This window comes from Schistocerca nitens, chromosome 7 (genome assembly GCF_023898315.1).
Source record: "Schistocerca nitens isolate TAMUIC-IGC-003100 chromosome 7, iqSchNite1.1, whole genome shotgun sequence".
Classification (NCBI taxonomy): Eukaryota; Metazoa; Arthropoda; class Insecta; order Orthoptera; family Acrididae; genus Schistocerca; species Schistocerca nitens.
Window position 1 is genome coordinate 333,486,460 of NC_064620.1, and position 13,088 is coordinate 333,499,547.

Here is a 13,088-nt window from a genome sequence, read left to right on the forward strand (position 1 = left end):
GTTAGTATTTTGCAGCCATGGCTTATTAAACTGACAGTTCGGTAATTTTCACATCTGTCAACACCTGCTTTCTTTGGAATTGTAATTATTATATTCTTCTTGAAGTCTATGGGTATTTTGCCTGTCTCATACATCTTGCTCACCATATGGTAGTCTTGTCAGGACTGGCTCTCCCAAGGCCATCAGTTGTTCTACTGGAATGTTGTCTATTCCCGGGGCCTTGTTTCGACTCAGGTCTTTCAGTGCTCTGTCAGACTCTTCACGCAGTAACATATCTCCTATTTCATCTTCATCTACATCCTCTTCGATTTCTATAATATTGTCCTCAAGAACATCAGCCTTGTATAGACCTTCTATATACTCCTTCCACTTTTCTGCTTTCCCTTCTTTGCTTAGAACTGGATTTCCATCTGAGCTCTTGATATTCATACAAGTGGTTCTCTTTTCTCCAAAGGTCTCTTTAATATTCCTGTAGGCAGTATCTATCTTACCCCTAGTGAGATAAGCCTCTACATCCTTACATTTGTCCTCTAGCCATGCCTGCTTAGCCATTTTGCACTTCCTGTCAATCTCATTTTTGAGACGTTTGTATTCCTTTTTGCCTGCTTCCTTACTGCATTTTTAAATTTTCTACTTTCTTCAATTAAATTCAATATTTCTTCTGTCACCCAAGGATTTCTACTAGCCCTCATCTTTTTACCTACTTGATCCTCTGCTGCCTTCACTACTTCATCCCTCAAAGCTACCCATTGTTCTTCTAATGTATTTCTTTCCCCCATTCTTGTCAATTGTTCCCTTATGCTCTCCCAGAAACTCTGTACAACCTCTGGTTTAGTCAGTTTTCCAGGTCCCATCTCCTCAAATTCCCACCTTTTTGCAGTTTCTTCAGTTTTAATCTACAGTTCATAACCAATAGATTGTGGTCAGAGTCCACATCTGCCTCTGGAAATGTCTTACAATTTAAAAACTGGTTTCTAAATCTCTGTCTTACCTTTATATAATCTGTCTGAAACCTGTCAGTATCTCCAGGATTCTTCCATGTATACAACCTTCTTTATATGATTCTTGAACCAAGTGTTAGCTATGATTAAGTTTTGTTCTGTGCAAAATTCTACCAGGCGGCTTCCTCTTTCGTTTCTTACCCCCAATCCATATTCACCAACTACGTTTCCTTCTCTCCCTTTTCCTACTGACGAATTCCAGTCACCCATGACTATTAAATTTTCGTCTCCCTTCACTATCTGAATAATATCTCGTCATACATTTCATCAGTCTCTTCATCATCTGAGAAGCTAGTTGGCATATAAACTTGTACTACTGTGGTAGGTATGGGCTTCGTATCTATCTTGGCCACAGTAATGCATTCACTATGCTGTTGGTAGTAGCTTACCCACACTCCTATTTTTTTTATTCATTATTAAAACTACTCCTGCATTACCCCTATTTGATTTTTTATTTATAACCCTGTATTCACCTGACCAGAAGTCTTGTTCCTCCTGCCACCGAACTACACTAATTTCCACTATATCTACCTTTAACCTATCCATTTCCCTTTTTGAATTTTCTAATCTACCTGCCCAATTAAGGGATCTGACATTCCATGCTCCGATCCATAGAACGCCAGTTTTCTTTCTCCTGATAACAACGTCCTCTTGGGTAGTCCCCACCTGGAGATCCGAATGGGGGACTATTTTACCTCTGGAATATTTTACTCAAGAGGATGCCATCATCATTTATCCATACAGTAAAGCTGCATGCCCTCGGGAAAAATTACAGCCGTAGTTTCCCCTTGCTTTCAGCGGTTCGCAGTACCAGCACAGCAAGGCCGTTTTGGTTAGTGTTACAAGGCCAGATCAGTCAATCATCAGACTATTGCCCCTGCAACTACTGAATAGGCTGCTACCCCTCTTCAGGAACCACACATTTGTCTGGCCTCTCAACAGATACCCCTCCGTTGTGGTTGCACCTACGGTGCAGCTATCTGTATCGCTCAGGCACGCAAGCCTCCCCACCAACGGCAAGGTCCATGGTTCATGGGGAGAGGATTTTTAAATTACTTATCATTAATATTTCTATTGTTATTTTCCATTTAGATATTGAGATGGTGAATCTGAGAAGAGGAGGAGAGATACAGAATGAGTATCCAATAAGCACGAGGAAGAAAGAAAATGTTTTGATATCAGATGGAAACTTTTCTATGTGTATACGTATTCTGTAAATCTTGATAAAAGTGCACTAATGGTATCAATGGGCATTGCATAGTTTGCTGATGTAGGTAACAACAGTGTGTGAATGATGGGAAATGAATACAGTGAATCCTGAGTCTGTTGCTGGTAGCAAATCGGAATGCTCGTTCATAATTTCCTGTGGCTTGTAAATAATTTTACCTGGTATCTTGTTTTGTTAAGTTTAAATTTAATCACATTATAGCAGTTTTCTACGAAGGCAGAGATGAGATGTACAAGTCAATTACTGCAGTAATGAATGTATATCTTCTTTTTTTACCAACCTACAAGTAGATTGTTACATTCCAACGTGACCTACATCTCGGGATTTGCTACGAGTCAATCAGTCAGCGCATCTATTTTTTTTTTTTTTTTCCAAATAAGTACAAAAACCAGTAACCAACTTTAAAATTTGTAATAACCAGATCAGTAAAAGTAATTATGGTTCTCTCTACATTAAAAAAAATGGAGTCAGTTCACATCTCCTGCCAAAAGGGATCATTTGATTCAGAGATTATTATTGGCTGCATCATTCTATTGCCTGACTGACTACAAAAAGCATCATTGAATTGACAACAACAAAAAAAAGAGCATCACTGAATTACCAACTTCAGCATACAATTCAAGAGCTGCCAATGCTGTAAATGAACTCTAACTGTAATCTATGATTTAAAAAAAAAATTCAGTAAAGTGTATCATAACATTTACATCTTACTTATAGTTGTTTTTATTTCAGTCAGTGAATGCAGCTTATGTTATTGTGTGTTCTGGGCTGCACTCTGATGTACTGGCAAAAATGAGTGGTTTGAGTGGAGACCCACGAATAATTCCTTTCAGAGGGGAATATCTACTTCTAAAGAAAAATAAGTGCCATCTAGTGAATGGGAACATTTATCCTGTAAGTTTTATACATATTATGCATTTACCCATGTTTTGAGAATATCATATATTCCAAATGCTCAAAATACATGAAACAATACTCTTTTTTAATCATCATTCCGTTCAGCTTCTAAAACATAGTTTCTCTTTGTTTCATAAGTACATAAAGGTGTCTAAATGTTATGCTTTCAGTGATTAATAGCACATAGCCTATCATTGTTGTATTAACATTAGCACTAGACTCAGGTTTTACACCAGCAAAAGGAGCAAAAAGCATTTACTTATAAGTTCTTAATCAGCTGATATGTACTCATATGGATACAAACATACAACTATGATTTTTTTTACTGTAACTCATCTGCTTTAAAATCTGAACGTAACGGTAGGCATAATTTTGCTCTATATTGTCTGATGTGAGGTACCAGCCTTTTTCTGCAGAAATCTGGATTTTGACAAAGGGCAGGATTTGTATCTTCTTCAAACAAACCACATTGAATTTTACACTTTTGATGTGTTTTACCATTTGTATTCGTGTCCTTTGGTATTTCAGAAAATTCTGCATGATATGTTTGACATATTTGTTGTGCGGTGTTTACACTAAAACAGTGAATGTGTGTTATTTAGCGTGACTGGTTTGTTTATTTTATCCATCTTCCTGTTTTATAGTATCAATAAAGTTTCCAATATATTTTTTATGCTTGAGGTCAGTTTGTTCATTCAGTAAATTTAGAAGGTCATTGTGTTGAAACTTGGATACACAACACAACCAAGAATGTTAGTACAACTTTATTAGACTGTCGCATATACTCCAGTTATAATAACATATGCTGAACACAATAAGATAAGGCAAATGCATGCAAACAGTAATAACACGATAACTGAGTGCGTGCCTAGTGTGGCAGGATTTAAATAGACATTTGCTCATGGCGGGCTCTGTTAGAAGTTCACAGTATTGCTATTTTGTGACGCATTCTCACTGATGACAACACACTGCTAAAGTACAGTACTTTCAAGTGTGTGAGCATTACTTCATTCGCCTTCACTTGGGGAACAGCTAGGAGTCATGAGATGTCTGTGGCGTCTTCCTTCATGAGGCACGTACTGAGGTGCTGTGCTGATACTGGAGCATATGGTCAGAAGTACTTGGGCGTGGACAGCATCACAGTCTGCCTTCTTGTGTTAACCTGTACAGTAAGATGGATGACATCGGCACAAGCTTCATATCCACATGTCCAGGGCCCGGTTGTGGTGGTGCCCCCACAGTTCACAGCTGAGGTGGAGGAGATGGCTCCAGTGTGGATGACGGCTGCATCAGTGCTTGTAGCAATATTGGAGAAGCTGCACCAGTTTCGTCCACCGGTGATGGGGTCCTGCTTGTATGTTGTGGCAGGGACCTGGCTATGGGTGATATGTCGAGTGACACAGACAGGTGTGGCGACATCGGTGTTCTGGACGGTGTTGTCCAGTCAGCCTTGTGCAGGCACACCCTGATTGTAATGACGTGCACAAAGGCCGTTGTTCTTGCGGATGTCGCGGAGACTGGCAATAACCAAACCCGTATGCCCATACAACCACTTCAGGCCGGAAATGGGACGCAGGTGGTGCAGGAATGTTGGGGGTTGATGCACGTGGGGAAGTTTGGCGGGGTGGTTGTTGCCGAATGGCGTGAACCAATAGGAAGACAGAAATTGGCAAGGCAATGTTGGTCGGGGACCAATTGATGTACTTTTTCATTTGCATTTTGAATGTTCTAACTAACAACTAACCTTTCAGCCTCACCTGTTGTATTGTGAGTGGAAGGACGGGGTGAAAATGTGGTGAATCCTGCAGGTGCTGGAGAAGAAGACAAACTCTTGCGACACAAACTGAGGGCTGTTATCAGCTCTAGAGATATCAAATTCGAGATAGACAATAGAAGGCTGAAACAAGTGGCACTTCTCCAAATTGCATTTTAACCTGGCGGCCTGTAACAGCAATAAAAGCATACATAAGTTGTTGAAATGTTCAGCAGTGGAGGAGCCGGAGACCACAATATCATCAAGATAGTTTGCACCAGCCAGGCACAGACCTCGTGAGTTGTTCGAGAAACTGTTGTAAAATTTCTTGGGTGCTGGCCACGCCAAATGCTATTGATACAAGGCAATCTTGTGTTATTGACCAAGAGCCATTGAGAGTAAGCATCAAAGGGAAGCTGCAAATATACATCTGAGAGGTCGATCTTGAAAGATACTGGTCACCAAGCGAGCTTAGCAAAAGGTTTGTAAGGTTGCGAAAAGGGACATGAGCATTGACGGTACCTTTGAAATTGTCGCAAAGGCGTTACCGTCCTAGTGGCTTCTCAAAAATGGTTAAGGGTGTAGCCCGTACGCTGGATGCAATTGGTAGGATGACCCGGGATGTCGTGAGGCGGTCGAGCTCTGCCTTGACTTGGTCACAGAGTGCCATCAGCACTGGGTGAACCCAAAAGAAACGGTTTCTGGCCAAAGGCTTCATGGTGATGTTGGCTTTGAAATTATTGGCACAACAGAAACCCGCAAAAAACAAGGCGGAAAATTCATAGCGTAATGTGTGTAAGGCACATGATGAGTGACGAGATTAATGTAATTGGAAATAGTAAACCCGAAAAGATTAAAGGCGTCCGAACCAAACAAATTTTCGGTGCATACACTGTTCACCACTAGAATAGTCAGTGGTCAAACCACTGATTTATATGACTGGGACTGAGAAACTACCTAATATCAGAATGTTTTGTTTATTGTAGGTAACTAATGTACATGACAATTGGGCTAAAGGAAGAGGACTCAAGTCCATGTACATTTGCAAGTTGAGTAGTGACACAGCAGCACCAGTGTTGACTTGGCATGTGCGAAACCTGATAAACCTTGTCATCAATAAAAAGCGTATTGGATTGCAATGGAAATTGCTGGTACAAAATTGACATCAATGTCAGTGACTGCAATAGGCTGTTGAAATTTTGCAGTACAAGCAGGAGCAATGTGGCCCATTTTGCCACACTGGTGACAAACGGCCCACTGCGTGGAACAGTCTGACCTATCATGAGTGACAAAACACGATGGACAAGAGGGAAGCGTGGAGCAGTTACGTTGCTGTTCATTACCGGACTTACTGCGCTGCTTCTGCAGCCATGACTGCCCAGTGAATTGAGGCAGCTGCCGTGATGTTTTGCTCGTGCGCAGAGCACTGCCATCATATCATTCCCCTGTAAACTGTCTGAAAAACAGCAGGGGGAAGTGGGTTGAACTTCTGCAACTTCACATCATGATTCAATTTGAGTACCTGCAGTCCTAGAAACCTCAAACGATTGTGCAACAATCAGAACGCCCGAGAGGGAGAGGTTTTCACATTGAGGGGTCCCCTCACAATTGGGGACCAACCAAATGATTGCATTGTAAACCATTTGGTCGGCGTACAACTCCTTATGTACGTCAGTGACAAAGTGGCAATGATGGCTTAAACCATGAAGCTTGACTGCTCAAGTCTCATAGGAATGTTCTGGTTTCTTGTGAGACTGGTAGCACTCAACTTCAGCAGCAATGATGTGCGTCCATTGACAGTAGTATTTTGAAACGAGGGCGCACGTGTTATCAAAGTAGAGTGAAGACTGACCCTACACAGGGGGCCAGTTGGCAAAGGAGTTGATACACGTGGGGTGACAACAAAGACAAAAAGAAAGCTTGGCACAAGGTAACATCAGTCAATTCAAATGCATGAAAATGCTGGTGCAACCATTTTTTGTAAGCTTTCCATTTTTCAGCAGACTCATCGTAAGCCAGAAACAGTAGGGGATAAATGACCGAGGTAGCATCAGGCAAAACAGGAGATGCAAGGGGTGACACGGCAGGTGATGTAGAGTGAGATGGACCCAGACTGGCCAACTGGCCAACAGAGAGGCAATCGTTTGCAGTACCTGGGTTTGATTGTGTTGTGCTGTGGGAACACCTCCCTCCTGCTGTTGACTGAGATGCTGTAACACCACAGGAAGAACCCCTTGCTGATTAACCAGCCGGCATAAAAACTCATCAGTTGCACAGTCAGACATCGTAGAAGCGATGGAGGACCAGCCAGAGATTGAAACCCATGCAGAGAAAAATTCCACGCGTTTCGTCACTTGTCTCACAACTTGGACGCACAACACAACCAAGAATGTTAATACAACTTTATTATACTGTGGCATGTATGCCAATCACCAAACATACACTGAACACAACAAGATAAGGCAAATGTGTGCAAGCAGTAATAACAGATGACTGATTCTGAGCGTAACATGGCAGGGTTTCAATAGGCACTCGTCCATGTTGGGCTCTATTGGAAGTTCACATTATTGCTCTTTCATGGCGTACTGTTACAGATGACAACACACTGCTACTGCACGTGGCTTACAAGTGTGTGCGTATTATTTCATATTTTGTACATCTTAATATATCTCTATTTCTTGAGGGATGTTCATAAATCCATAAGCAAAGCACTGGAAATCCTCCATATTATGCAATCATGAGCATCCTTCAAGAAATAAATATAGATTCACAAGCACACAATAACATAACGTACCATTCCAGGAGGTTGACACGGAGGCTGCCAGAGCTCTTTTCTTACTATGGAAACCCCCTCATATGTATTATTTACTCCTCTACAAGAACCAGTGTCACTTACTTTTGACACTATGTGTAGTTTGCTGTTCCGCTGTCACCACAGGCGTATGCAAGTGTTTGCCGCACATGTTGAATTCTATCAATGTCGCAAACAGCTGCAGCAGTCGTTTTGAATTTAGGTGGCTGAGCTTCATGGTCTCAGTCATAAGTGTCTGTTCCTTATGATTAAGTCTTATATGAACTCTAGGGGACACAATCATTCATTCAGGTGCAGGATAAGGAGGTGCAGCAATGTGCCTTTTAATTTGAGGACCCTACATTAGAAGAGGTCTTGAATATTGCACAGTTATTTGAAGTCTCCCACACTGTGGGCTGCCAATTAGAGGCATGGAGTTGTGTTACTACTGTTTACAGCATGCAGCACCAGCGCATGGGACGTAGCATGCGGAGGAGAAGAGGAGGAAGCCACATACATTGCCTGCAGGCCAGAACAAACTTTCATTGAAGTGCATCTGATGGATAAGCCATTAACCCTACAAGTCAACAAGCGGGCATCCTCGTCACTACTCAACTGATAGATATATTCCAGACTAGGGTTGAGCATTGGTTGGTAAGTGATACCACCTTTGCATGCAGGGTGAAAAGACAGAAGTACCTTAGAGCTGGTAAGCTAGGACACAGGGTCCTAGAGTGAAAGCCACTGGACTTTTAGAACAACAGTTTATTAACAAACGAAGTTACAAAGAATTTGTCACTGAGCAACAGTTATTTTAAAAAATTTCCCCCAAAGTGAAATTTGTGAAGACTACCCCTCTGCAGCAGTTACTTTTGTTAAAATTAACGTATACCAAATAATAAATAAACTTACAGGCACTAGGCCACAAACTATCATTTTCAGCTAAGAACTATGCCACTACCGCACTACAGCAATTACTCTTTGTTAAACAACATATGCTGAATATTTAACACTTTAAAATATTAAAATATTAAGGCTTCCTTCAAGATGCTATTTACAGGCACTAGCCCACAGCAGCAATTACTCTTTCATGAAGAGAATGTATTGGACTTTAAACAGTCTTGCAGGTAGCAGTTCACTTGGAACAGTTGCCTTCAAAGAACGAACCAATGTGTACAGCCCATGCAAACTGTTCGATCATTAACAGTGTATGACATACTTTGAAAAGAAGCAAAATTCAACTCCACTTACGAATGCTGCAGCCTGGGGCAGTTACTACCAATGTAGTAACAGTTTTGTACAGTCTTTATCAAATGAATTAACCAACACTAACAGAGATACAAATTCAAATGCATTTGTGGCTACCACCCAGTGCCAACTACCACCAGTTAGAAACAGTTTATGCTAGCTTTTCCAATGAACTTTTCAGTCTTTAACACACTGTGACATTTATACTTTAACTTGAAAGAAATGGTCAGATGCATTGACATGTGCTAACTCACTGTTACAGTTACTTTCAGAACAGGCATTTTTATACTGGTTGTTCAAATGATATTTTTGGCTGCTTAACACACTGTGACATTTATTCTTTCATTTTCAAGAAATGTTCAAATATATTTATGTATGCTAATACACTGAGGCAGTTATGCTCAGAATAGATACAGCCTTATACTGACTATTCAAATGAAATTTTCAACCACAACTCACAGTGACAACTTTTCTTTGATTTGCAAGGAATGTGAAAAACAGTTAAGTGTGCAAACTCACTGTGGCAGTTACCCTCAAATTAGATACAGCCTTATACTGGCTGTTCAAATGAAATTTTCTGCCACTAACACACTCTGACCTCTATCCTTTAACTCGCAAGGAATGTTCGAATACATTTATGTGCGCTAACACATTATTGCACTTGCTCACAAACCAATACAATTTTGTACTGGCTGTTGAAATAAAATTTTTGAACACTAAACACTGTGACAGTTACTAAACTAAAATAAAGGAGACAAACCAATGAAGAACCACAGAAAGCCTCCGAACCTTGTAACCAGTTTTCAACTGGACAGTGAAAGATACAGAACTTAGTATATCATCTGCTGCCCTCAGCTCATAACAGGTTGAGCTAGGGTCCTTCCACATCAATCAAATTGCACTTCATGACTGTGATGACCACCACTACTTCTGCTTTGTCGCTTTGCACACCAGGTTCCAATCGAAAGCATGTTGTACTTCAAATCAGTGGGTCCTTCCTCTTGTCACTCACTCATGAAACTGCTTCCACTGCCTGTCACCAACCAACTACTGCTTGTGCCATTCACAGATGTTATCAACGCGGCCTGTTTCTTAGTCAGCACGGACAAACCTGTTGATGCCCATTGATACTAGGAAAGTATTGACAGCACAGTCACAGTTTCTGCACCACCACCTTCCCCCTGGGGACTAGTACATTCTTCTACAATCACATCAGCTGCCTGTTGATTTATAAATTCCTCAAAAACTGGTTGCGGTGATTGTGGGATTCTGTACAGCCTCCAATACACTGGTGCTTCATTTCCTCTCAGAATCCTGTGTTGTGTTACTGGTGTATCAGCTAATGGTTCTTGTGGGGAAAAATCTTGCAATTCTAGCAACAGATCCTCCATCTGCACCCTAGCCATTCCCTTTAAATGCTTCAGTTTCTCACAAAATATAGTCCTCGGAGTGTCCTACGCCTCATCATAGCTAACACCTCCTTTGTGACAACCTTCGTCATCCGGAATATCTAATGTAACCAAAAATGTTCCCTTTAAGAAGTTAACTTCTTCGGTGCCAAAATTATTCACAGTGATAGGTACTACTTTGCCATCTCTCTCTTGTATGTGTACAACATCACATTTTACCAAACAACATGCTGCATCCAATATTTCACTACCCTCAAGTATTTCTGTTCCACTTAATATATCAACTGGTAATTCAGGCTCCACATTCACCCATAGTGTCTTCCCAATGCCTCCTGACACATTCATGTGAATTAAGAGATCTAAATGATTAATGGAAAATCTTATATAAAGATGTGAAACAAATACTCACAAAGAGATAGAGGGGCTGGCCAGTACTTACCTCAGCTCAGTACAGCCGATAGATACACAAAAAACAGAACCGAAAATTTACGTTCCTAGCTTTCGGAACAAATGTTCCTTCCTCCCTGATGAAGGAACAATCGTTCCGAAAGCTAGGAACGTAAATTTTCGGTTGTGTTTTTTGTGTATCTATCGGCTGTACTGAGCTGAGGTAAGTACTGGCCAGCCCCTCTACCTCTTTGTTAGTATTTGTTTCATGTGAATTAAGCCATAATGTCATAGCTAATGCTTTAAATGGATTGTTTTCTACATTAAGCATTGCTCTCAGCAGATCAAAATTGACAACAGTTTCCCGTAGTCAGAATGTCTTCCCATGAAGTTCCGCTACACATTGTTGAAGGTCAATTATGGCCTAATGGTGATGCACAAACTCCAGTGCTAGGATATTGCTGTAGTTCTCACTTGCATGTAACACCAATTCTACTCATTTCTTAAACATGGTTGATTCGAACAGAAAACTCACCACTACTGACCACAATGGACCTATTAAAGACTTGATAGGTGCCCCATTGCAGGCTGTTAACGAAGGCATGGGCATATGGAATAGGTTCACAGATATGTGAGTGGCTTGAAGACTTTTTAAGTTATGCGACCTGTATGTCGTCCCACATGGTGAGTCTTCATCAGAGACAAGATATCATCAGTAATGCCCCAGGAAAGTGTGATAGTACCGCTGTTGTTCTCTATATTCATAAATACTTTGGCAGTCAGGATGGGCAGCAATCTGTGATTGTTGCTGATTATGCTGTGATGTATAAGGTGTCAAAGTTGAATACCAGTAGGAGGATACAAAACGACTTTGTCAAAATTTCTAGTTGATGTGATGAATGACAGCTATCTCTAAATGTAGAAAAGTAACAAAATAATGTGGATGAATAGGGAAAAAAAATCTTTCTTGTTCAGATACAGCATTCGTAGTGTCCTACTTAATGCAGTCACATCATTTAAATATATGAGTGTAAAGTTCTAAGCGATAAGAAATGGAATGAGCATGTGAGGAGTGTGTTAAGGAAGGCACATGGTCGATGGTTCATCTGTAAAGGAGACTGCTTGTAGGATGTTGGTGGAACCTATTCTTAAGTACTGCCTGAGTATTTGGGATCCATATTTCAGAAGTGGGCTGCCGGATTTGTTACCAGTAGGTTCCAACAACAAGTAAGTGTTACAGGGATGCTTCAGGAACTCAAATGGGAATCCCTGGAGGAAAGGCAAAATTCTTTTTGAGAACACTATTGAGAAAATTTAGAGAACCAATATTTGAAACTGGCTGCTGAACAATTCTGGTGCCGCCAACATACATTGCACGTAAGGACCACGAAGATAAAATACAAGACATTATGGCACATATGGAAGCATAGAGAGAGAGTCTCTGTTTGCTAGTGGAGGAGGAGAGGAAATTACAAGTGCTATACAGTGGCTTGCGTAATATCTATGTAGAAACGGTCGTATATCACTGTCCCCTGTCCCATGCAAATTATAAAATAGCATGGTGGGTTCCATTGCCTCTTTCCCACTATCTCTCTTGAGGCCACTGACACAGGCGTCACTGTGGCAAAAACCTTTTATTTCCTACCATCTGTCACACTCATAATGGCATATTCTGCCTCTGCATTCATTCTCACTGTATTTATTTTTACTGTGTACTCAAGTAGGCAGCCCTGGAGTTCCGTCCTAACTTTGACAGACCCTTACTTCTCTTTGGACCACCTCTATTATCATTCCTGTATCCTTGTCTGTGACCTACACCTCCCCTGCCACCATTCTGGCCACCTCTATTAAGCCCATCAATTTTTCATGGCTGGTAGCACTATATTTACATATGACCCACTGATCTAAATTCAAAACACTTTATATTCAAAGAAATACACGTCTTCAATCCCTCCCCTCTCGATCTCCAGTATCGTATTCCAGTATGGAAATCTTTAGGCACCCCTGCGTATACATCCGCAGCTCATGGTCTAGTGGCTAGCATTGTTGCTTTTGGACACGGTGTCCTGGGTTTGATTTCCGGCTGGATTGGGTATTTTCTCTGCTTGGGGACTAGGTGTTTGTGTTGTCCTCCTCCTCCTCCTCCTCCTCCTCCTCATCATCATCATCATCATCATCATTTGTGACAGTGGCTAGATTGGACTGTGTAAAAATACACAGCTATTTCTCGCAGACATTTCTGATACCAGACATCTCAGAAAAGCATCGAGAGCTCAATGCTGGGCCTCGTGCAGCACAGCTTTGTGTGTCTTGTTCTTCTGCGATAACTCATAGGTGTGAACATTCCTCCATCTGTATTACCACCCCTATATCC

At 41.2% G+C, this 13,088-nt stretch overlaps 1 protein-coding gene across 1 annotated transcript in view; it reads left to right on the forward strand.

The window, feature by feature from the left end:
- The window catches only part of LOC126195418 (L-2-hydroxyglutarate dehydrogenase, mitochondrial), a 91,304-nt gene that overhangs the window by 38,609 nt on the left and 39,607 nt on the right, over positions 1-13,088 (forward strand). The window contains exon 4 of the mRNA XM_049934025.1: positions 2,962-3,123. Within this exon, the coding sequence (XP_049789982.1) occupies positions 2,962-3,123 (162 nt within the window). The remainder of the gene's footprint in view (positions 1-2,961; positions 3,124-13,088) is intronic.